The 26,719-nt window shown below is 36.3% G+C and overlaps 2 protein-coding genes across 3 annotated transcripts; both read left to right on the top strand.

Moving 5' to 3' along the window:
• The first annotated feature begins 6,987 nt into the window (after positions 1-6,987).
• Positions 6,988-12,848, top strand: LOC135219100 (uncharacterized). 2 transcript variants are annotated; one of them, XM_064255542.1, is made up of 4 exons: positions 6,988-7,093; positions 7,797-11,140; positions 11,309-11,469; positions 12,076-12,848. In XM_064255542.1, exons 2-4 carry the CDS (start codon positions 7,809-7,811, stop codon positions 12,234-12,236), a joined length of 3,654 nt encoding a protein of 1,217 aa, XP_064111612.1. In that variant the 5' UTR covers positions 6,988-7,093; positions 7,797-7,808; the 3' UTR covers positions 12,237-12,848. The 2 variants fall into 2 exon arrangements, with proteins under 2 accessions (XP_064111612.1, XP_064111611.1); XM_064255541.1 differs by having other exon boundaries at positions 7,028-7,093; positions 7,800-11,140.
• A 7,394-nt stretch (positions 12,849-20,242) lies between these two features.
• On the top strand, positions 20,243-24,689 carry LOC135220368 (uncharacterized). The gene is made up of 3 exons (XM_064257586.1): positions 20,243-20,421; positions 23,513-23,590; positions 24,314-24,689. The coding sequence occupies exons 1-3, from the start codon at positions 20,243-20,245 to the stop codon at positions 24,687-24,689; spliced, it is 633 nt and encodes a 210-aa protein (XP_064113656.1).
• The last annotated feature ends 2,030 nt before the right edge of the window (positions 24,690-26,719 follow it).

A 26,719-nucleotide genomic window follows, 5' to 3' on the forward strand; every position in this document is an offset into this window, starting at 1 on the left:
GTCAGCAGCTAAGCAAAACAATAAACACTTTGAACGGAAACCCTAAAGCAAAAGTATATTTAAAGTATGTGTATCAGAATTATGTAATCAAATGTAATATTATATAAGTAGGTCCGTGACGAGGAAAACCCGAAGAACACAGTAGGTGACTAACGACCATGTAGTAGTAATAATCTCTTTCATACCAATCGTCCTAAACTGGTTGCATTCCACTCCATTACAATGGTCATCCAGGGTTCTCTATTATGTCACAGAAAGCCAAATCACTATTTTACTGGCCTACAATGCTTACAGATATAAAAAGCACATAAATAATTGTAACACATGTCATGAAAACAAGGGACACACTAAGACACCTGTCAGTTTAGGGGCCTATCCCGTACCAAATCAATCCTTGAAAGAATACAAGTAGAATTATTAACAGAGTTACGAGGCTGACAGAGGGAAACAACCACCTTAGTTGTTGAATAGTTTCCCTTGACACGTTATAGAATTAATAGCACTAAAAAACAAACACCGCAATTGAGTGCGCTAGGAATATTTATGAGTGCTAAATCTGTAAACATGGAATTCAACACATGATAATCTCTGACTCAGATGGTGTAAATCAATAATAATCTCCTTAACTCATTGTGTGAATTCCTTTCCATTAAGAAAACCAATACCATATTTCATCACAGAGTCAATCGGTTTTGGTAGAAATAAGAAAAAATAAATAAGAAAGTGTCAATGTTTTACGAGTTACACTCGTGATATTGGATCCGAACTGGATTATAGCGGTTCTCGCAGTTTTAAATACCTTTATCATTCATATCTTGTATCTATAGAAATGATACCACAAGTAGCCTTATACGGTAAGCCGCTAGAACACTGTCCACATATTCAAGACAACCATTAATTTATCAAATATATATAAAAAAATATGAATAAATAAATATATAAAAAGTATGGATACAAGTGGAGTCGATATAATACACTCCATAAGAAGTTGGAAGGGTTACAAATTATAATAAAAAAGGAATCACGATAAAATCAAGAAGCAAAACGTAACCATAGGTTAATAAAATATCCAAATATATATGCGTAAAGATTTGAACGCTTTAGTTTAGTAGTCCATTCAGTATTCTAGGGATATTAATGACAAATAAGCTAAAAGTTCAAACACATATCAAAACCTACTGACATATTGTCTGTCCAGGTGATTTATATTCGTAGTCAATGAAAAAATAAATAAATAAATTAATAAATAAAAGATTTTAAAGTCAGGAAGTCTAAAAGTGAAAATGTATATTTATGTGAATAATCATATACAGGGTAAATAGTATATATAAAATTTGTATGGAAACCCTTTTCATTAGTTTGAATAAGGAATATCTAATTTAACATAATTACATTTATTTTACAATCATGCAGATTTCCAACATGAAACTAATATTATATTGTTCAATTTTGGTACTGTTTTTTTCAGACATTCTTCTCATGTGGGTGGAGTATTAAAACAAAAAATATCATTTGAAAGTACTAAAGTCATATTTATTACAGCAAGTAACGTAACTCTTAGCTGGCTGAGAGCAATCTCCTGCCAGGTGACGACGTCATCAGTCCTGAAGGTGCCTGGCGCGGTTGCCGAATCATCATTGTTCCTTTTAACCCCAATAATCTGCTAGCACAGGCTTCATCTATAGTGTGTGTTGTTTCGTGTTTGCAAAACACAAGTCAAGTGGGGTGAAATGCTTAACACGAACTTCTCATGGGCAACGCAGGTCGTTAGGTACAAGTGTCTATACGCGATGCAATGCAACTTTAGTTAAGGAATTGCAATCGTTTTAAAATTAATGAACAAAATAAGCAAACAGAATTTCTATAACATCAAAATGAATTAATTTTTCTGAACCTCATAGACAATTAGAGTCAATAAATCAGCCTATGACATTGGTAAACGGACATTTAGAAGTATCAAGTCATGGATATGAAATATTTACTTGCAACATTAGCCTATTACAATTCAAGTAAATCACATTCATGGGAAAATGTCACATTTTCTTGAAAAACCCAGTTTATATAGAAATTAGTTACATAGTGGGTTCTTTCATAGCATCTCCTGCCTAAAAATTAACCTCAGAGATGCGCGCGAGAAAATTGAATATGAGCATTTTGTTAGGGGGACATAGGATCGGATTTTATCACAGCTTAATTTCAGTAAGCATAGAGAAATACACAACCATGATTAATATTCTCTTTGACTCTTATGTTGCCTGGCAATCTTACAAATAGCTCCGTTTCACACTTCTTTGTCTAGTAACTTACTACCAGTAATAACGAATTTTCTTTGGGATTCGTATTGATATCTGTTAATGTGGATATTTTTACGGTCATCAGAGACCTGGATAGGTTCACTCATTGTTATAATGCCATGGATAAAAAGGTTTGTACAGCCGACTCTTTTGAATTCCATAAAATATCAGCGAATTCATGTGGGTTAAGTCTGGTTCTTAACGGCTTTCTCCCTCCCGTATTTGGATGTTGTCTGAATTTACTTTGCCTTGTGACAAGTATAATTTCACTTACAGGCTGATTAACGGAACCTGGTTACAGTACCCTACAGTATGAGAGTTTCACATCGCATGCCCGGACAGATCGTCTACAGATTCAAAACCCGTTCGTCGCTGCGGACGACTGCAGTGAAGTAAACAACCGCCTACAATGTGAAGGGAATAAGCACCATCATAAGTGAACAAGCTTATTTCATGGACTTCTTGGACTGACACCCGTATCCCGTCGTTAATCTCGTTTTAATGCAGAATGCTCCGGCGGCTGTCGGAAATTGACTACAAAGGGACATACTTCCGACAATTACGACCAAAGAGGATATTCAACTCTACGTTTGCTGGCGCAGGACTCGTGCTAGGGATGATTTTTTTCATCGCGAACGTATTCGTATGGCATAGGAGAAGTATGGGCGCAAAATAGAACGTCGGACCCTGCCCAGGCAATTTCCCCTTGTTTTTAACCATTTGGAATTGGCCATTTCATTTGGCTATAGGTGGTTGTCTGGAACTGTGTAATGGACGAAAAGTTGTTCGAACGCTAGTTAAATGTGCAGTGGGTATAACCTCGGTCATGTATCATATATATAAAGTATCATGTATCCTATATATATAAAGTATCATGTATCCTATATATAAATTATCATAAATAACAGAATCGAAATATATCTGTGCGTGTACGCACTAGGAATCTATATAAAGTGCACCTAGATTAATCATTTAGACTAGTCATTTATGTTAATCAGTTGTATTAAGTGCACATATATTGATCATAATTACATGAATCAATATATATATATATATATATATATATATATATATATATATATATATATATATATATATATATATATAAATAAATAAATCAGCCTATAATCAATCTGTTACCTTTTATCTTACCAATAACTGCAGTTACCATAAAAATCAACGAATCAGTTAGCATAAAAATCAATGAATCAGAATAGAAATTAATAATTTTTATCACTTCATATATGAATTTTTATCAGTTAAAATATGATTTTTATCATGTTAATCTTTATTCTATGCAATTATCAGAGTACATTAGTATTTTCTGTAGCATATGTATCTTAATGAGTTGAAGTGAAAAACTGTATCATTATATATCACATGATCATTATTATTTACGAATATCATCATATGCATATATCTTATATCGTATTACTTGAATCTGTATTTGTGTACACCATGAATTTTTTTTTACTTATAAGTATTTTCTATATATCTATATATATTCACTGTCTGTATCACACTCCTATAAGTCAAATGCAAGTCAAGCTTGAGTAATATTCAGTGGTTGGTTTTGTAGCCGACCGAGCTTTTATGTAAGTGTTACATAATAAGAATTTGGAATGTTACTCCATATATATAAAAAACTAAAACTATGATTAATTAAAACCAGTGACCCAAGAGGTCAACCAGATTGCTTGCAGGAATGTGATCAGACCAGAGACGATAAAGTATGCTAAGATGACGTATACAATAAAATAGGCTAAGATGACGTGACGTCACCTGTGGTCCTTCATTTGTTTTGAAAACATTAGTCCAAGCTTCCTGCTTGAGATAACTACTGCGACCTATAATTCAAATGACCTACGTGATTTGTAATCTATGTCATCTGTGTGTATGTTCGTATGTTCGAGCTACTGTCTGCTTCCTTTATGATTTGTAAACGAGATTGTAGTGAGATTTGAATTAGCCATCATCATTGGCAGACCTGTACAAATTTCCTCTGATCTTCATCATGTAATCTCAGAGAATAGAACTATTTTTTGTACTCAGTGTTTTCTCCTAGAACCTCACATCAGAAAAGAGATCGAATGAAGTTATAACTATCATCATGAGTTTAACACATCGTCGTCATAACCAAAGAAGATGCCGACTTCGTAAGTATCATCCTACCCCAAGACACTCAATGAGTATGGAAGTGCATAACCAACCGACTTAGCGTAAGATTATCGCAAGTCTAACATAACCTCACAGGGCGCCTTATTATACAAGGCAACAACCCTTATATATGTATGTATGTATAATATATACACACAATATACATACATACATACATACATACATACATACATATGTGTTTGAGGGTATGTTAAAAATCACCTAACTTTGGTATTTAGAACGAATTACATTCATTGGAAACCATGACGAAATGCACACACAATTTCCTGCAATGGGGTCACCTCAGCGAGACCGTAATAAAGGAACCTCCTGATAACGTCTAACTGTTCATATCGGAACTACTTCCTAGCTTATCTATATCCCTCCCGTTATCAGTTATAGTCCAACAGGACATTCCGAGAACTTACAGCTAACACGAAATTGTATTTCTTCCTTCTCTACTTATGACAGAGAGAGAGAGAGAGAGAGAGAGAGAGAGAGAGAGAGAGGGGGGGGGGGGGGGTGCATCTGCAATGTTCAGTGCAGCTGCCTTCATGGAGTAGCACAGTGATATCTATTAAAGTTACGATATGTATTAATCAAATATATATCTTTATCTGTCGCTGATATATTGCTTAATTTTAGATTCATCTGTTTTTCATCTCTCTTCTTTCCATCTTTCACTTAAGGGAAGTCATTTGCAACGGGCAAGTTCATGCTACAATAATCTAATTTTCATTTTCTTACACGGACTTGAACAAAATCAAGTCAGGTCTCTTCTCCTATTTCTTGACAAGCATTGTTTATTTTGTGAATAATTTCCTTTATAAAAACACTAATACCACAATAAATTTTAAATATTTCCAACCAAAAGTACCTGGACTATAAGAAATAATGTCGTAGAGACATTTAGTCTACGTTACCCGAATAAGAAAAAAAGTAGGGATGATAAAAAAAAAATTATACTGTTTGTTTCCTAGATATACGTAGCGGGACCAGTTCAATAATCAATTATTATTATTTTTTCTTTTTTAGAAAGGTCGACGGGATGATAACCTTAAAAGCACAAATAGTTATCAGGCAAGAAAATAATATTAAAATAAAATTGAATGGAAAAAATACAGAAATATGGAATATTGGGAAAAAGTAATTACTAAATTAAAAATATATATATGTACTAACTGGCTCTGTTAACAACTAAATATTTTTTCACATCATACTAATTACATACGTTTAAAGATAAAAATGTATAAATAAGAAAACTTCTATTACAAATTTCTAAAATAACTGAAACACACTAAGTAAAGATTAAAGATATCTAAATATCTTTTTTATAATTCTATTCTGAAAAGCATTTCCAAGGTTTAGTTACAATTAATAATACAAACTTAAATCACAACTTAGTCCTCAATTAGAATATGAAGAAACAGATGTCGAAAGCCACTCTCTCTCTCTCTCTCTCTCTCAATAGTATATATATATATATATATATATATAGAATATATATATATATATATATATATATAGACACACATTGTGTGTATGTAGTATGTAGTATATATTATATATATATATATATATATATATATATTATATACATATATACATACATAGGTATTCATACTCCTTTGTTAAGAGATGAAAAAAACTTCCTACTGAATCACAGGAAAATGTACAACATGCCCATTAAATTAACACGAGAAAATAAAAATACGGTGAACGAATTATTATTAACACAAAGCACAAATAGTCAGATTTGTGCCATCTTTTACAGAATCATAAATGGTAGATTTGTGCCATTTTCAAAAATCATAAATGGAAAAAAAATTAAAATGTGTGCCATGGATCATAAAACATTGGAAAAAATTGACAGAAGGAACCCACAACTCTACATAGAAAATAATTGATGCCATTTACCAACATAAATCGTAACCAGCAATGTCCAGAAATCAACCTACTGATGAACTTCAGAAAGTTTGCAACCTATCAACACAAATACAGATAATATGAGCTCCGAAATGGAAATGGTTCCAAGTAGATATAAGTTGTCTTCATTACAAGTCTACACAAGCCTCCTCGCCTCACACACCCAATATACGTGTGTTTATATATATATATATATATATATATATATATATATATATATATATATATATATATATATATATATATATATATATATATATATATAAAACCCATAAGCTATTCAAATTTTATCTTGAAACGTAGCGTCGAGCGTGACACTAACGGCAGAAAATGCGGCAGACCATGAAACGGAAACGCGTCTTAACCCAAACTCAGAAAAAATAACAAATTTTCACACATCCACATATCACTTGAGAATCTCGAGAGTGCTAATTCGGTAATTCTGATTACTCAGAATTTAGCTGAATGGACAGATAACTCGCTTGTTAATGACGTCAATGAGATAACTTACTAAAAATATCGGAAATAACAATCGGGGCTTTTGTGATACAATTCTCAAGTAAACGATAACATGCATAAGCACATTCTACCGGAAGTATCTGATACAGCTTTACGAAATCCGATTGCAATCGGGCATATAAAGAGTTAGACTGTAACTCTGATCAGGCAGTAACGCCCGAGCATCAACGAAGCACATAATCAGATTGGTCATAAAGGTAAGCAAACCTAAATATTTTAGCTCTACTTTTCTCTGCAATACTTAAGCAGCCAATAAAATTTTTAATATGGAAGTTACACGAAAACGATCAGTTAACTAGGATTTTTTTTTTTAGAATAATGATATAGTTCCCTCGTTCACATTTAGTGAAATTTTTCATTACTCGCTGTTATGATAATGAAATTCCTTCAAAATATATAACTTCCTGGTTATTTATAAAAAAATAAAACCTAAAAATATGCTGTGCTTAAGAGTTTAACTTCACTACTCTGAATCATAATTATATTCATCACTACAAGGTCAACTAGAGTTGTGTATGTTATAAAGTCAACTTGAGTTGTGTGTGTATCAAATTACATCAAATCACATATCTGTGAAATGCTTTCGATGCCAGAAAAAAAAAACTCTAGAAACCTACCTAAAGAAAAGAAACCAAGCCAAAATATACTTAATATAATAAGAAGTCATGTGTTGTCCTTCAACACATGACTTCAAATCTAAAAACATATGACCATAAAAGAATAAAATTAAATTAAAAACTAAATCCATGACACTATTTTGTGTCATGCCTAAAGCAAGAAGAAGTTGATTCTACTTTTTCATATTCTTTAGAATCTAACAAATGCTTTGCCGATTAGAACGAAATTTCAGTAACATTTCGCAGAAATGGAGAAAACATTTTCACCCTTTTTCCACCTCAGCAGATCCTAAAGATGTCAGAAGAAGCAAAAGATGGGACTCCAATGTCACTAGCCCAAACAGGTTTGTTCGACTTCCGGCACAAGTATGGAAAATTCGTCAACGTCATTCTTAGAAACTATGACAGAAAAACAAAGGAGGATATACTGAAAGCCTTAAAGGAACTGAAATCCCAGGCAAACGCCATGAATGGAAGAACACGCATCCTTGTGGCTTTCAATCCTGAACTCTGGAAGAAATGGGGATGCAAGGCCGACTTAGAAATGAGATCCGGTGAGCAATACCTTACCAAGAACTCGAAGAAGTTTGTTTCTACCCCAGGTGATGTTTTCTTCTACATAAAATCGGATGAACTTGACTGTGCTAATCAGATGCTGAATCGTCTGAAGGACAAACTACCTACTAGGATAGCTAAGAGCTTACATGTCACAGAGTCTGTGGAACATGGAAACACTAAAATTCTTGGTGGACTATTCAGGGAGGGTCTCAGAAACTTTTCAGATCCTGTATCTACTAGTGCACACATTTTAGTAAGCAGTGACAATAATGGAATACCTGGGGGAACATATATGATGACACAGAAATTTGAAATCAACTGGGAGGTCCTTGGATCAAAGACTATAGCACAGAAAGAAGATATGGTAGGTAGAAAAGTTCACACAAATATCATCATACCTAATGATTACGAAAGACGACATATCAACAGAGCTCATTTTGTAGACAAGTTCCCTCCACCATGCAATGTTCTGAAAGGATTTCGGAGAGTTTTCAGGCAGTCCATGCCTTACGGCAAATCTGACACAGGTAACGGACGAGAACAGGGCTTGTTCTACTTATCCATAACAAAGTCCACAAATACGTTTGTAGAACTGTTGGAAAATCTAGCTGGAGTGCAGGCAAACTCCCCCAATGGTGAGATTACAGTTGATGAGCTAATCAGCTGCTTTGCTCCTATTGAGGGGACATTCTGGTATGTACCAAATAAGGAGGAACTGGAAATTAATGATGAAGGAGTATGCACAGTTGACCTTGATCCTCACTGGGATGTAAGAAGTAAAAATGGCTTAATGTTCTACAACCAGACAGATTACATGCATGTCATGGGAACTGGGCAGTACTCAGAGAATGACCCACCATCAGAGAGAGTCCTTCGTCTTTTGGGCTATGCTTTTGAGCAATGGAATCACCAGTGGTTCAAACAACAGACTCCCCCTGAAATACCTTCGCTGGCAGACACACTGAAATTAAGTGAACAGTCACATCTAAATGACTCCATTCCACTAAGGAAAGGTCTTGCCATTAAGAAAACCCTTGGAGAAGTATGCACCACTAGCAATATGAAGACTGATCCAAACAAATTCTATGGCTGGAAGGCAGATCTTTTCAATATTCACCCTGATGAAATTATTGTTGGGAGAATGCCAAGGTTCTCCCTTGGTCTTGGAAGAGTTGTCATGCCTTACCTAAGCGAAAAGGAAAGGTTAGGAGCTTTTCTGACAGGACTCAGTGAAGACTCTGGAGTAGGACATGTAACTCCTAAACATCAAAAGGTTTTAACATTAGGCCTTGATGGTTTAATTGCAGATATTTTTGTAAGACTAAAATCAAAGGGACTTACACAGACACAAAAAGAGTTCTATCAGTCTACAATCCTTGCATTGGAAGGGGTCCAAATGTACATGGAAAATTACAGCATACTTGCTGCTCATTTATCTACACTCCAATCTGAATATTCAGAAGAACAGAGGGAAAATTTAAGGACAATCTCACAGCGGATGAAAAAGCTGGCTCATAAGCCTGCCGATACCCTTGTTGAAGCAGTACAGATGGTATTTACAATCCATTCATGCTTACATCTCACTGGCGAGCCTGTAGCTGTTGGCAGATTTGACCAGTACTTAGAGCAATATCAGAATACATGTTCTTCAGATGAGGCACAAGATATTATAGACTGCTTCTGGATCAAATTAAGTGAAAGAGTAATACTGAACCGCCATCTTGTAGTGGATCAGACAAAATGGGGTAGCTGTGCAGTCCCATATGCTACCAATGGTATGTTTCCAAATGGTGATTCTATTAATCAGTGGGTTCAGCAACTGACTGTAGGGGGGTACAAGGCCACAGATGATGATAATCCTATTCCAGGATCAAACAAAATAACTATGTACTGTCTAAAAGCAGCACGCCGACTTCCTCTGAATGCCCCATGTTTATCTTTACGTCTGCATAAAGGAATATCAGCAGATCTAATTGTGGAGGCTGCAAAAGCATTATTAAGTGGAGGTGCTCACCCAATTCTACCCCATGATGACAGACTATGCCCTGGGCTCCTGAAATCTGGTTCACATCAGAAAAACCCAGTTTCTCTGGCAGAATCTAGAGACTATGCTTGTGATGGTTGCTATGAGCCAATGGTTGATGGAAAATCCGAGTTTGCATTTGCTTATGTACCTCTTCCCCAGATTATTGAGTTAACTATGAATCAAGGCTCTCTGTATATACAATCTGGTCCAAACTTCCTTCAAGGAACAGCTGCATCTGTACCAACACCTCACCCAGATAATATCAAAACATTCGACAGATTTAAAGAGATCTTCAAAAAACATCTCCGTGTGCAAGTTGAGAAGAACATGTATGGTGTACTGATTAACTATGGGAACATCTGGAAATATTGTCCTACGCCACTTTTATCTTCAGTTATTGAAGGATGCTTAGAAAGTGGACGGGACCACTACAATGCAGGTGCTAAGTATCACATAATGAGCTGCATGTTTGTTGGATTTTCCACTTGTATTGACTCACTGTATGCCATCAAGAAAATGTGTTATGATGAAGCTTCAGCTACTACACACCTAAGTCAACTACTTGAATGCCTCAAGTGTGACTGGGGTTTCCAAATGCAAGAACCATTTGTGGATAATATAGTAGGCCCAATCAGAACAAAGGAAAAAAAGGATCATTTTGAAATATTGCGCAATCAAGCTTTACTGTTAGATAAATTTGGTACAGAAAAGGGTGCTGAAAATGAAGAAATACAGAACTTAGTAGCCTGGTTGTCTGACCTCATCATCCAAACTTTCAACGAGGTTGTTTACAATGAAGACACAAATACGCCTTTGCAGGGTTTGATTCAAGATCTTGAAAAGAGGTATTCAATCCCAGGAGTCCCTTTTGAATTTTTATTCACCCCTGGCAGTGGTACATTTGAAGGATATGTAGGATGGGGCCTAGCTTGTGGAGCTTCAGCTGATGGACGAAGAGAAGGAATGCCAATAGCCTCTGACTTCAGTGCTGTTCCTGCTCCTCAGGACTTAAACCCAAATCCACCACACTGCAACATTTTCAAGTTAGTATGTTGTTCTGACCAGAGTATTGCCATAAAAATTCATTATGTAATATTGAAAACAACATTTCTCAAAGTGATACTGCAAGGGCAGAACACAATTACAATAGTTAAATATTACCTACAACCTACAACTTTTGAGAAGATAAGTTCTTTCCTTTTTCATTGCAGGTCTATGAAAAACTGGGACTACCCTGCTATTAATGATGGTTTTAGCTGTGGTGCTGAAATAGATCTGAATGTTTCTGAAGACTTTTCCCTAGATGACTTAGTCAAGTTGATATACATGTTCTCCAAGCAAGAAGGTCATATTGGAGGAAACCTTCTCACAGGTAAAAAAATAAAAAAAACATATACGTATATATATGTTTATTCATTTTTTTAGCTAAGTTCTGACTACCAATACCGAGGTGATTTTCGTCAAGTATGAAACCACGACAATTTTGATATTAATATTAACTTTTGTATTTTACCGTAATATTTGCATGATTTTCAAAACCAGGACAGTTATGAATAACATCAAGGTATAGTACTTTGCTCAACCGATTACATTTTAAGTAACACTATCTTTTGATTTAATATGTATATAACTTAGGAATTTCCGACAATGAAGTCTAAATGAAAAAAAAACCTTACCATCTGTTAACGGACTAAGTTTAATTACGTCCACTCGAATCCCAAGTTTTCCCTCGAAACTTAATTCTGATGATACTGTTAGGCCTAACCACAACGGAATTAGTCGCTTAAATCGTAGCAGCTGAAGAAATGACAATCAAATTTCAATCTTTTTAGTTAAAACTAGAGGCTAAAGGTCTTTTTCAATTTTTACGCATTTATATACTTAAAATTCTACATATCACTTGTGATGCAAAGACATCTTCTGTTTCCCTACATTACTAATTATTTCAGTTTGACATTTTATTTCCTTATCAATACAGTGACATGCGCCGATGAATCCACTTACAAGAAAGCCACTGAAATGCCAGAAAAATACGGACTTGTCCGGGTACGGATGGGAGGATGGAGCGAATTCTTCAATACTATGTTCAGTGCTCACCAAGAGCAGCACATGAGGCGAGTTTATTACGAGGCAAAGTGAGAAGCTGGCGCCATCAACGTGGTACACCCAAGTTCCCAATACACAAGCGAACTCAATTAGTGTTATCTTAACTTTCTATAGGCGTCATGGAAGTTATTGATACGCATAAGTTCTACGAGTGACCCACGAAGTTATCAATACGGTACACTGAAGTTCGAAGTGTGACACTAAATTTCAATTATTTTATGCTTAATTCCACGAAAGGCCCACTGAAAATCCTTGAAGTTCTATCCGTACAGTAGACTAATGAAATGGGACCTCTAAAATAATTCTGAATAGTAAGGAAGGTCCCATCAGTTACTTTAAATTTATCCTTTCTGCACATCATGACTTTTACTATCGTTTGGCTCACGGTCTACGCCAACCTACAGAAATGTTTTGCTTTCAAGATACAGATTACCTTACTACCAACAGTATAATACAACTATACTTAATCCTGTCTGTTTGATGTACAAATAATCTTAGGTGTAAGATGATTCCTAATTTAATAATCTTAGGTGTAAGATGATTCCTAATTTAATCACATTACCATTATGCAAAATTTAGTATCTGAATCAATCAGGCACGAAATGTATCACTCACTCACGATGTAAATATAGAAAACTTCATAAAGTCGCGTCTCATTAGAGCAATTTCCATACCTTTACAACTGAACAGATCAATTTTGAAGAAAACGTGTCCTTAACTCCTCCATGAGTTGCGCTTCAAGTCTCTCTCTCTCTCTCTCTCTCTCTCTCTCTCTCTCTCTCTCTCTCTCTCTCCTTTTCCGATACAAATTAATGGCTAGGATTTTTTTTGTAGAGAGGTCAATGTGACCAGGGACCAATATGGCTATGCTTACAATAGGACTGGTGGAAACAAAGGTGGAGGATGGGGGTGGGGTGGGAGGTGGGGGGCTGGGGTCTGGTGGGGGTGGGCCTACATTTGACGGAAGGGGGAAAGGATGATATCAGTAGTCTTCCGCATATATAAACATAAAGGAAGCTTAGATGCACTACATAACAATACACCTGAATGCTGAATGTGCATTAAAATAGCTTTAATGGACTCCTAATAAAACAATGTTAATATTAAGGGTATCCGCTACTAAATCTCGTATCCATCATATATATGTATATATATATATATATATATATATATATATATATATATATATATAAATATATATATATATATATATATATACATATATATATTATAGTATTAATACTTGCTGTTCAAATAAACTAAGTCGACTAAATGGAAGCAAAATAAAAATATTCTTCATCTGTGTTTTCAATCAAATAAAGGGGGTCTGTGTACGAACGTAACAGGAACTGCCTTGAACAGTGGGTTCATGCTCGTTTTGGCATCTACAGTGATGAATGGCGAAGTAGCAGCATTGTGGTAAAGACGTACATATTCCAGGAAAAGGCTAACTGTTGAAAGATATGTACATATATACAAACCTTTCAAGAGACTATACAATGACAATGAACTTTAATGAATGACAGCCATTATTGCAGAATTTATAGTGGCCGTTAATATACCGTTGTCATTTCTATCAGAAAAACAAGAGCAATAACAAATGTCAACGTTTAATTAAAGCAAGTTTCTCTTTCATTATCACATCTAAAAACTGGCAAATAAAATAAATATTTTAATTGTACTGTGAAGACCAATAACAATTCAGAATAGCTCATAAATTAAGGAATTTGGAAATAAAAAAGCACACTCGGAATAATCCAGAATGCTCAAAACATCCAAAATTAATTAGAATTGCTTAGATATCAGGTAGGATAGAAATAGATGGAAACGGCAACCCCATATAAAACTGGGAACCAGCAGGGAAGAAGACCCTGCATGCCGAAAAAAAGAACTAAACTTAACCTATAGCTTAACGTATGGACATAACCCATTTAATTCAACTGACAGAAAGACAAAACTCAGAGTAAAGCAATTTATTATTAAAAGGTCAGTAACTGAGATTTGAACAGTGAAGAAGACCACTTATGAAGTTTATATTCCCGGAATTTCACGTTGTTGGCTAATTGTAAATGTCAGTAACATATTTACTGATTTACTGTGAGTGGATTCCAAACCATTTCTAGTATCCTTGCCCAACACAAACTTATCTGCCTAGTCTTGGGATGCAGGATGCCTGAAGGATAATAATAAACATCATCCGAAGGATAATAATAGTAAACATCATCATCGTTGTCATACAATCATTGGAAACATTACCCAAAAAAACCCAATAACTATAATCAATATATAATTATACCCTTCAATATTATCACAGTATTGCCAATTTTTTTTTACCGCACTATACGTCAAGTTGGAGAGCGACTTTCCTCTGGTATGGGGTCCTTGGAACACTCGTCGGATCAAAATAACTCATTTGCATTTGGGAAATCAGTAGTCTAGGAGTGTTTGTAAATTCGTCTATCCTTCCAGTTACGGTCATTGCAACTCTCTCCCCGCTTTTGTTTTTACATGTTCGAAATCTTCCACTAATTTATGCATATTTTTATCTATTCCTAGTTATCTTTTCTAGTACATAATCTCTTATTTCTCTATTTCCTATTATCTTTTGTAACTTCGTTCGAATGAACACCATATTCTTTTGATGCTTGAATTTCAAGTCAATGGCCCCTTAGTCTTGTTCCATGTGGATAGGGGTTTATCTCCTGAATAATAATAATAATAATAATAATAATAATAATAATAATAATAATAATCTTTTAAACCAGGGCGTATTTTCCCCCTTTAATATGGTGCGATTACAGCATCAAATTATGTGGCCTTCAACCTTTAATCAATAAAGACAAGAGACGCCTGATGAAACGCCGTTATTCAGAGATTCATAATCAAATCTACTACTTAAATTAATCTTATACAATCTATCTATGAAATAAAATACTAAAATCTTACGTTATTTCAAACATTTCATATTAGGACTATTATAATCAACTATTCAGAATATTCGTAAATTATCTTTGATTTCAGTCAAATGACTGGACCAACATTTACGTAGAGGTTATCGGTAAGATAATTGAAAAACGCGTTTGAAATATATTTCGATGCTAAAAAATAGCAAAAAAGTCATCATCATGTATCTCTACGTTATCAAAATATTACGTCCAACTTTTTTCGTTTTCCGTGTCTGCTTGTTAAGATAATGATATACAAACACTTCAAAGTGTAGGAGGGGAATGCAAGTCAGTCAGTCAGTTAGTTTCTCTCTCTCTCTCTCTCTCTCTCTCTCTCTCTCTCTCTCTCTCTCTCTCTCTCTCTCTCTCTCTCTCTCTCTTGTTTTCCTTCCTCTACAGTTCATCTTTCACTTTCTCTCTCTCTCTTTGTTATTCATCTCGGAAGTTCATTCCCTTTCGTTTCCTTCTTTGTTCATCAAACAAAAGGCAACGAGCAGTTTCCCTCGGTTAAAAAGAAAAGGAAAAATGTGTACACTCGATAGCCAATTTAGTTTGCAACCTGAAGTTACTTCTGTAGAGAGAGAGAGATTTGAGAGAGAGAGAGAGAGAGAGAGAGAGAGAGAGAGAGAGAGCACCTGCTACTTGTAAAATCACTCGCTATGATGAAGTCGAACGTCGGCAAGGACTGTAGGCCTATTCTTAGGCCTAATCGTTATCCATTTGCAAAGTCAGCAAAATTAGACGGTATTTGATCAGTGGATCAACGGAAGGATGAACAGGCAGATGAGCAAACCGGATGAAAAGTGGATCAGATCTGGCTGAAATAGGCATCGGCTGGATTACTGATTATGGAATCAACATTACACAAATGTCCATTATATCTTTGTTATGAATTATTTTACTTTTAAGGCCACCATCGAGGCAGCCAGATCACCTTCCCTCTCCTCGTTTTCACCTTTTTACATAAGTTTTGAGATTAACAAGCTCTGAAGGAAAAGCACTTCACTTGGACTCCATGGCAAAGTGCTTTTTCTAGAGATGAAACTTTAATATGCTCAAATTGAGAACCTATGTGAACTACAACTAACTACCTATTACTGAATATTTTGAGCCAAGTGTTAGTGTTAGCCTCCTTGGAATTCAGACAACTCTCGAGCTATGGAAGATGTGAAATAAGTTCCATTAATTGTTCACAAGTCCAAATTAAAGTTTAAATCCATATAAACCGAATCAAAAGAAGCAATCACTTATATGAGAGTCCGTGAACATAATAGCATTGTGCTCAAGTAACAGATGTTATCTGCAAGGGCAAGCATAACCAAGCACACAACAGGATACACTTACCTACATGAACGCACAGAAAGATATAACTCATATTTCATAATTCATGTCTTTTACTAAGAGCAATGACCTAAGAGTTTCTAGATTTCCTGATACTACTTCTAGGACAAGTTTACCACTCCTTGCCTTTAGCCTGAATGGGAACAAAAGAAAACGTTCTCTTGGCCCCAGTGGTCTCCTAATCCCAGCACGGCAGTACGGTTTTCATAACCTTCTGTCATACAAAGAACATTCTTAGAGTCGCCTCTATCACCTTTAACGTTAAACTGAAGAGGCATCATAATTTGTCTGACCCATTTCTCCGGATAACTCCTTCATCCAGATAAGCCTTGCATATACTTGCCAGTCATTCAGTTTGCCATTTCCTTTGTAATCCCATCAGCTCCTGGCCCCTCTCCACTCTTCAGAGTTTTATTACCCTTGATATCTTCAAGCATCTCTTCCACAAGCATTCTTAATTTTACACTAACCTCTTCAACTCTTCTTTCCTCTACATTCAACAGCACTTCTAAGTATACCGGGTACTAATTACATCAACATTGGAACGCAGTCACTCTTCCTAAAATCTCTCCAGTTGCATCTTGTAGGTTAAAATAATTTCTTCATTAAACACATACATACACAAACGCGCGAGCGTGTGAATATGGAATTATATATATATATACTATAATTAATATATATATATATATATATTATATATATATCTACTAAATATATATATAGATAGAGATAGATAGATAGATAGACAGATAGATAGATAAATAGATAGACAGATAGATAGATATAGTATATGTATATACAGATAGAGATAGATAGATAGATAGATAGATAGACAGATAGATAGATAAATAGATAGACAGATAGATAGATATAGTATATGGTGTATATATATATATTATATATTATATATATATATATATATATATGTGTGTGTGTGTGTGTGTGTGTGTGTGTGTGTCTTTGCAGTAGTTATAAAGCGTTACTACGCTAAATATAAAAAGCTTTTATGCAGATCGAGCTAAATGAAATTCCACGCAGCATATTCGTGATACTTTATTTCAGGTGGCCCGTTATGTCCTTTATGAATATTCAAACAGAATAAATGATACCAACGTAACTTTCGTTTCTTTCCATTTTGACTCTTATCGTAAAACTCTTCTAACATTTTCTATTTACAAAATCAAAAAGATGAGTGTGCTTGAGGCCACATCTTTTTCTTTTTATACACTTTATTAACATAATATAAGCCTTTCATAAAAACTTTAAATATGCCGAAATTCTGCAGCTTACAAACTCCTCGTGTCATTTATATCAGAGCGAGTATAATACACATCTTGACAGAGAGAGAGAGAGAGAGAGAGAGAGAGAGAGAGAGAGAGAGAGAGAGAGAGAGTTGGGAGCTGCTGTCAAAGAATCTAAAACATAGAGTTTAAAAATTGAGAACCCAAGTCTTAGAATCCCGAAAAAATAGAGATGAATGAATAGTCGAAATGTTACCAAATAAAATGTAACCGAATGAACATTTATAAAAATGTCTTCTTGCAAATAAAGACCTTTGAAAGGTACAATACTAAATACAAAAGACGAGTAAAAATTACGCCGAAGTTTCATCAGCGCAATCGAGTATTCTGTACAGCGTATAATACTGTATACAACCATCAACATCAACTATGACCAGAAGCGGAAGAATGTGGGTGTGTCCCATAGCTCCGGAAAGCGCTGCCAGATGTATGATCGATCCATAACTAACTTTAACCTTAAATAAAATAACAGTTACTTACTCTAGAGGGTTGCAATTTGGAATATTTGATGATGGGAGGGTGGAAGATCAAAATACCTATTTGCAGCCCTCTAGCCTTAATAGTTTTTCGAGATCTAAGGGAAGACGGACGGACGGCCAGACAAAGTCGGCACAACTGTTACCTTTTACATTAAACTAAAAAGCAACTAGAGTCAAATAATAAACAGGCAACAAATTCATATTAATACATGAAACAATGAATAAACAAATGATGCAGTACAATGATCCCCAATCTTCTTGCAGCAATCTCCGCAAGGACTGGGGAAAAACGAACAGCCGGTCTAATGATGACACAAGGATGACGGAACGACACACGTCGTCCAACCGCCGCGCTCACTACAACAGGACCAAATTGACAGCCTCAAAGATTTACGGAGGGAGGAGGGAGGCGTTGGGAGAAACAACGTCAAAATATTTCTCCCCGGTCTTTTGTAAGCCCACTCATAACCTTGCTTTTTCTTGATACTTATATTTATATGAAATAACAAGCGAACGAGAAGTGGGCGTAACGAATCTTACCTACTTCGCTTTACAACAGTGCAGAATATTTGGATGACTTTCATGAGTACACGATAAATGTCGTAACGTAACCAAAAACTGAGATAGAGATCATCTCTAGAGGGAAACACGAAATGAAGAAACATTACGAATAGCAAGTTTCTTTAAATGTCACACATCACTATATTTAAGAGCATAAATATGCAGATGTCTGCAACTACATGCAGTAGTTTATACACAAAAATGATCAGAATGTTCATTATGTAGGACGCAAGATCGCTGATTTTTCTGTCCAACCTCCAACACGCGTGCTTACTTCACACGCGCGCGCGCACACACACACACAAACACGCACTCCTATACAACAACAGGAAAATTTCCCTTACAACTAAACCTCGTTTCGCTTGGACGTATACTATAATATGTAGAATAAAAAAAACAAGGCCTTCTGTAGAATGTAATAAATAATGTAGACAATTATTCGGCTAATGCAAAAGCCACAGTAGTACAAATGTTTTCTTTACAATTCATTTAGCTGTTTACACAAATTTCTTAACCATCCCCTTTCTTCCATTCTCACTTTTTAGTGTTAGATTTTTAAAGGAAACAAAGTTTATAAAGTTTTATATATAAATTACTTATGAAGAGAAATGACGCATATTAGGTCATTTAATATCAAATAACGACAGTGACGTTCGTCTCGCAACGTTAACTCTCATACTCAAGATAGCTTTGATGCAGGCCTTAGTCCGGTATAACATCCTATTCCAGCATTCCCAAATTCCCAACTAGAGGGCGGTCCAAATGGAATGAAGTAAATGGAATCCCTCTCGATTCCGCTGGTGCCTCTGTCTGGACTTTCTCTTCCAGATCCTGGATCTGGAATTAATCTGTCTTCCTGTCCTTAATCTATCGTCAGCAGAACCAACCTCGATTCCTCAGGTTTCCCTGGGTTATCTCTCTCTCTCTCTCTCTCTCTCTCTCTCTCTCTCTCTCTCTCTCTCATTTGTATGAGTAAATGGTTGTTTGTAAGTATGCTTGTGCCACATACACTTTTACAAGCATTGAGCAATTTCAAGCAAACTTATTATACACATATCTTAGCATTGGGGAGAGATTACTGTGCCGGAAAGACATCACTGGCACCAAAGGATGGTGGGGAAGGAGGCTGGAAAGGGGTGAAAGTAAAAATAACTGAAAACGACAGCCATTAAAGATTAATCCATAGTTTTTGAGGTTGCTGAGATGAATAGTGACATTCCTAATGCCCCTGAAATCCATGTTCAGCTCCAATAGGGAGGGGGGGGGGATGAAAAGGGGTGGGATGCATGTGTGTGCGCACGTGCACGCATGTGGTGGTAATGTTTCCAGTGAGTTGTATATCCCACGTGTGCATTAGCATTTGAAAAAATGAAAGCAGTATCAAAACATGGAATGACGTATGAACATCCCGGATGGTCGTGGAGAAACCGCTTCAACTCAGAGACAAGAATACCAAAACTACAGCAGCAGGCTACAGAAAGCTTTCAGCCTCCCACCCAAACCTGACATCCACCTTTGCGATGAGTGACATTGTAAACCTCAGGGTATTCGAGGAAACTGAGACCGACGTAGTTTGCAAGTTTCAATTCGGGTGAGGCAGGGAAGCTCTCCTATATAAACTGCATTAGAAGCTCATTCACTCCTCATGGGGGTTATTGTCACCCAAAAGAGAACCCAAAGAGTCTGGGATCATTCATGGGTGCCATTATTGAATCGTCTGGTGCACTAGTCATTTTGAGTAAAAATGGCTACGTAGGAAAAATATAAAAGTCTTTTGAGTGACTAAAATACATACAAAGAATTAAATTCTAGAAAAATGCTTTAGCTAGTGTACAAAGTAATTTCCAAAATTTATGAAAGAACTATCAATGGTTAATGAAGACCAGATAAAAAGGTATTGTGATATCATCGTAATCATTTTGGTATGAAGTGATAGAAACGCACAAAAATTCTCCCCCTAGGCCAATTACTAACTCTGTTGGTTCCGCTTCATACAATTTAACAAATTTACTTGTTTGATACTCTAAACCCATTGGATGGTATCATTTCTGAGGCCAATAATGTGCAGATTAATGGCGATTCTGTGCGTGTGAGTTTTGATGTTGTATCATTATTCACAAAAGTACCGATTGATGATTTGTAGGACTTTTGTTAAGAGTAACCCAATACAACTCATTAAAAGAATAAAATAGGAATTTGACTGTAAATAGTACTCTAAAATTCCGGTATGGTTATGGGTAACGCTCAATTTCCACTTTCAAGCAATTTGTTTCCATCAAAATTATTCAAGTGTCACAATGCACAAGCCATTCAGCAATCGAGAACTAAAATGGCAAGAGAGCCCCGCAACAAATGAAGTTCTGCTTTCGTCAACTGGCCTCTACACAACGACACCAATCAGAACGATGTAAATTCTACTTAACAAACTCACCAGACTGGGCTGAAATGAACAATATCGCTTCATCATCAATGGATGTATGTTAACGACAGTAAACAAATGGGATTAGCCCCCCGCCTCGCATTAACACTGAAACAATATTCGAAATTGTGCGGCAAATAATATGATACTGGAAAATGAATTCTAGCGTGGAAGCTGATGTTTGCCGAGTACTGATAAAAATCACAAAAGTAATGTGATACTATAAAAGAGAATCTATAGACATTGTTTTTCAACGGCAGATCCTGATTAATGGATCTCACCCTTTACAATTAATCAGTTAGCAAACAAAGCCCGATTACGTGTGATAGCGCAAATGAATCAATGTCTATTCGTGAGGGAGAGCTAGTCTGGGATCGATGTGTTTTGATTTGATCTATGCAAATTGCAGCAGATTAACACGTTATATGGAATTACAATGTTCCTGAAAACCTGCAGTCTGCTTTCAAAATTAGAATTTTTACCATGGTGCTCACATGTTTGACTGACATCGAAATGAAGCACAGAAGAGAACAAGAGAGGAAAACGAGTAAGGTGGCGTCTCGATAAGCAAACCCGTAAGCACAATAAGAACAGGTATATGAAGAACTCTTGCAGTCATAACAAAATATACATTCCTTTTAATGTTGTAACGAATATCATAGTATTGGGAATCATATACGTATATGTACTTTTTACATATATATATATATATATATATATATATATATATATATATATATATATATATATGTATATATATATATATATTATATATGTATATAATTATATAACCTATATATATATATATATATACATATATATATATATATATATATATATATATATATATATATATATATATATATATATATATATATATATATATATATATATATATTGTGATATGTAAGTTGCATAAGTTGTCCACAATGTATATTATGCGTATTTGTGTAAACCGTTACTAATATTCATGTTTTGTTTACTGAAGCTAATTGTTTTCCTATTTGTTTGACAATACTCATGCCAACCAGCATTTTCATTGCACTGACCTTTCCTGACCTGAGTTTCGATTACCTGAAAATATATTTCTGAAAGAGTTGTCAATCCTATGTTGAAGCGGTAGGACTGTCTTCATTGGCAGGATATAAAATTTCCCAATCCGCATGTAGCTCAGGCTCTTCTAAACGTTATAATTTGCTATTAATAGTTTATCTGCACAGTACAAAACTCCTTGCTCGTCTATTTTTGCAATCATATCTTGATTAAGTATTTTGCATATACAATTAGTGTCAGGTAATGTACAGCGTATTTATCTATTTCATAATTACTTTGGGGGTGTTTGATCATTTATTTCTGTGAAACTGTTTTGAATAACAAAACGTACTACTGTATTTGACCAAATGAATAAATGTAGGAGTTAAAACTAAGGGACTCCTCGAGATAACACGTGGCCACCTCCTAAACACAGTATTGTAAACCATTATTGTTTAACTGCGAAGAAAGAAAATGAGGTCGATGTTGTAGCGTATCGAGTTATGGAAACTCCTCAAATGCCAGCTGGTAAAAAAGCTCCTCCCACTTTGGTCAGTTGGAGAGATGGCTTTCGAGTGTTATTTATGTTAGGTCAGCTTGTATAGTGGATAATGTCGTGGTATGCAACTCAGATGTCAAGGGAGATGAAAAATCACTGGCTCTGTATCAAAATCAGTTACGGCTGCATCGTTTGATACTCTAAACCCATTGGATGGTATCATTTCTCATGCCAATAATGTGAGTTTTGATGTATCATCATTCACAAAAGTAACGACTGATGATTTGTAGACATTTTATTCGATTCCTGGCGAGCAGGATATACCATTCGTTAAAGTATTCTAATACAACGGCTGCATTGTGGGGTCATAGACTTGAATTTCAAGTCAATGAATGACCCCTGTGTTCTTGTTCCATAATAGGTTGCTTCTACTCAAATATAATATAATAATAATAATAATAATAATAATAATAATAATAATAATATGAACTGAAGTTAGCACAATTTATGATCTATAATGAACCTGTATTACAGATTCCACAAGATGGTTCCCCAAATGTTATATAGTATTTGATATCACTATTAACAGACAACAAAGGGAAAATTGTTACGTTATGGTTACAGGACGAAAGCCAATTCTTTTGGATCCTTGCATAGCTTTAGACCCATACAACTGTACCAACAGGAGTCGACTGTGTGCTTGCTAGTAACAGGTTCCCCCCTTGTGACCAGGAACTTTGCTGTAGTGCGGGGGCTTGCGTGGTGCAATGAAGAATTGAGCGATGGTGGCGGGGTGATTTATTCATCCCGGTAGGTACTGCCATGCCATTAAGGTCAATTCAGAGCATCCTGACTAATCCTGGTACTCTGTATCACCTCCTCCTATTTTCATTATTTCTCTCCTTCCTCTGTCCGGATGGATTTTGTTGATGACCTTAGCATGAATTTGGACTTGCTCTTACTGTTCTTTGGAGTTGAGGGAGGGTGGAGTGGGACGGCATGCCTCTCCACCCGTAGAACTGGAGTACCCAACGTGGTCGAGCGAGGGGAAACTTTTATGTCAAACCCTGCATTCGGTGCTGGGTCTGATCTCGATGGACTGACGACCCTCAAGGTACTGAATGTGGGGTGTATATCTAGGTTGTACCCCTAGGGTGCCCCAGTAAGGGAATTGCATCCTCTAAATGTGGCTCCATGGTGGGTATGGGGAAAACCTAGACGAATCTGCTAATTATCATTATATGAAGAACTTAAAACCCCAAAATCCTGATGACCACTGCACGGAACCAGACATGGGAAGGACTCTTCAAACCAGTGGTTACACTGGCACCATATATTCCCCATCAAGGGAGAAGAAATTTTGTAGGAAGAAAATCCTTAGAAGAATCTGGAGGATGTGTCCCTAATGAGTTTGATAAATATCTAACCATTACCTTTGTAGGATAAAGTTATGAATATTTTTGAACAAGTTACATAGGGATATGTAAAATGCTGTGGGAGGGAAGGCCCCTTAAGGATATTGCCACATGGTAGAAATAAGCTTTTGGTAGAGACTAGATCATTAGAAGAAAGTGAGAAATTGAAATCTCTGAGTTTACTGGGAGGAGTTCAGAGCGAATGTAAACCACATGATACCTTCAATCATACCAAAGGAATTATATATGCTCCTCATCTTATGATTCATCCTGAAGAGGAACTGGAAGACGAACTTAAAGATCAGGGGGTATTGAAGGTGGAAAGACTGAAAAAGAAAGTAAATGGGGCATTGTGTCCTATGCCACAGTTATTATTAACTTTCAATTCTTCTAAATTACCAAATTTTGTCAAAGCAGCTTGGTACAGATATAAAGTGAAACAGTACGTGCGAGACCCAGGAGGTGTTTTTACTGTCAGGAATATAGGCATATAATTGGGTCATGTAGATCCAAGTTGCAAGGAAACCCTGCAATTTGTATAAATTGTGGAGAAGTTGAGCATGGTGATTGCCATGCTGAACCAAAATGCATTCATTGTGGGGAAGCACACCAGTCATCCTCGAACTCATGTGATGTTTTCCTTTTTGAGAAAGAAGTACAATATACTAGAGTCCTTGAGAAAGTTATTTTTGCAGAAGCCAGAAGAATAGTACTGAACAAATATATAAGACCAGGGGTATCTTTTGCAAGTGTTGCTGCAAATAGACAACAATTGAGAAGGAGGAAAGTTAATTCGAATACTATTTCAAACTCATTTAGAAAACAATGGTGGTAAACATTCAAAAATCCCAATGTAACGGAAGTAGCAGCAAAAACAACTTGGGTAAAGCTCAAATTAAAATGTCTACGACTGCAACATCATCCTTGGTTGATGTGCAAAACCCTTTGGAAATAGCATCGGCTTTGGCTGGTGCACCGGCCTCTTTGGAGGCAGCATCAGCTTTGGCTGGTGCACTGGCCTCTTCAGAGGCAGCATCAGCTTTGGCTGGAGCACTGGCCTCTTCGGAGGCAACATCAGCTTCGGGTGGTGCACCAGCCTCTTTGGAGGCAGCATCAGCTTTGGCTGGTGCACCAGCCCCTTTGGAGGCAGCATCAGCTTTGTCTGGTGACGGCCTCTTTGGAGGCCAGCATCAGCCTTGGCTGATGCATCAACCTCTTCGGAGGCAGCATTAGCTTTGGCTGATGTCCATCAGTTTTCTTTGGAAGCAGCATCAGTTTTGACTGGTGTAAGTAATTTGGAATATACATCTGTCCTTCCTGAGTGCATGCCTCTTTTGGGGAGTCGCCCTCCTTGGCTGATGCAATGGCTTCTTGGGAGCCTGGAACACCAGCTACAGAGGCAGCCAGCCAAGAACCAGAAGTTGCTTCCTGTATGCAGGTAGCAATGCCAGTCCCAAAAAGAAAGGAGGCTGAGGGTGGCAGGCAGTCTCCCTCTAAGAAAAAGCAAAGCAGGATTCCCCAAATTCCTGGCAACCCTACGAAGACAAAATATCTTCAAAGAGGCCCTATTATCAAGGCCTCTAAACTCAAGTAAATTCTTAAATTTTCTTCAGTGGAATTGTCAGGGCCTGAGAGCTAAATGGGAGGAGCTCAAAATGCTAATTTTTGAGTGTCTCCTGTTTGCTAGCTTTGCAGGAGACTATGCTCAGCAGTGATTTTATTCCTTGCCCTAAGAATTGGTTGCTTACCATTTCAGATCTAAATCAAAATAATAGAAACCAGGGTGGAGCAATGTTATATGTTCGCCATGATACTCCACACAAGCATTTTCCTGTTAATTCTTCTTTGCAAGCTGTTGCAGTGCAATTGTTTCTGGCTCGTAAATATACAATTTGTTCTGTATATCTTCCACCAAATGTAGCTTTCCCTAGTACTGATTTCTGTAATCTCATCAGACAGCTTCCTCTGCCTTTCATCATCCTAGTGATATGAATGGAAGAAATCCTTTATGGGGATTTAATTACTAATGAGAGAGGAAATTGCCTGTCATCCATTATTGAAAGTGAAAATGTTGGTGTTCTAAACACTGGAGAACCCACCCATTTCCATGTACAGACCGGTACATCACAGCCATCGACTTGTCAAATGTAGTGCCGATGCCATTATGGACTTCAATTGGCGAGTGATCGATGATAAGTACAGTAGTGATCACTTCCCAATTGTTGTTAGCACTGGATCAAGTCCTCCATGTCCAAGATTACCCCGTTGGAGTGTAAAAAGAGCTGACTGGGCAAATTTTGAAGTGCATAGTTCAATCGAAGCTACAGCAGAGGAATTTGAATGCATAGAGGATGCTATTGAATTGTTAATAACTACTTTATTTGCAGCTGGACTTCAGTCAGTTCCAAGAACATCAGGTCTATTTATGCGCCGACCAGTGCCATGGTGGTCAAAAAAATGCCATGAAACCCATAGAACTATGAGATCTTGTTTTACTAGATATAAAAGACGGAAATGTAACTAT

Source organism: Macrobrachium nipponense, chromosome 1, assembly GCF_015104395.2.
Source record: "Macrobrachium nipponense isolate FS-2020 chromosome 1, ASM1510439v2, whole genome shotgun sequence".
Lineage (NCBI taxonomy): Eukaryota > Metazoa > Arthropoda > Malacostraca > Decapoda > Palaemonidae > Macrobrachium > Macrobrachium nipponense.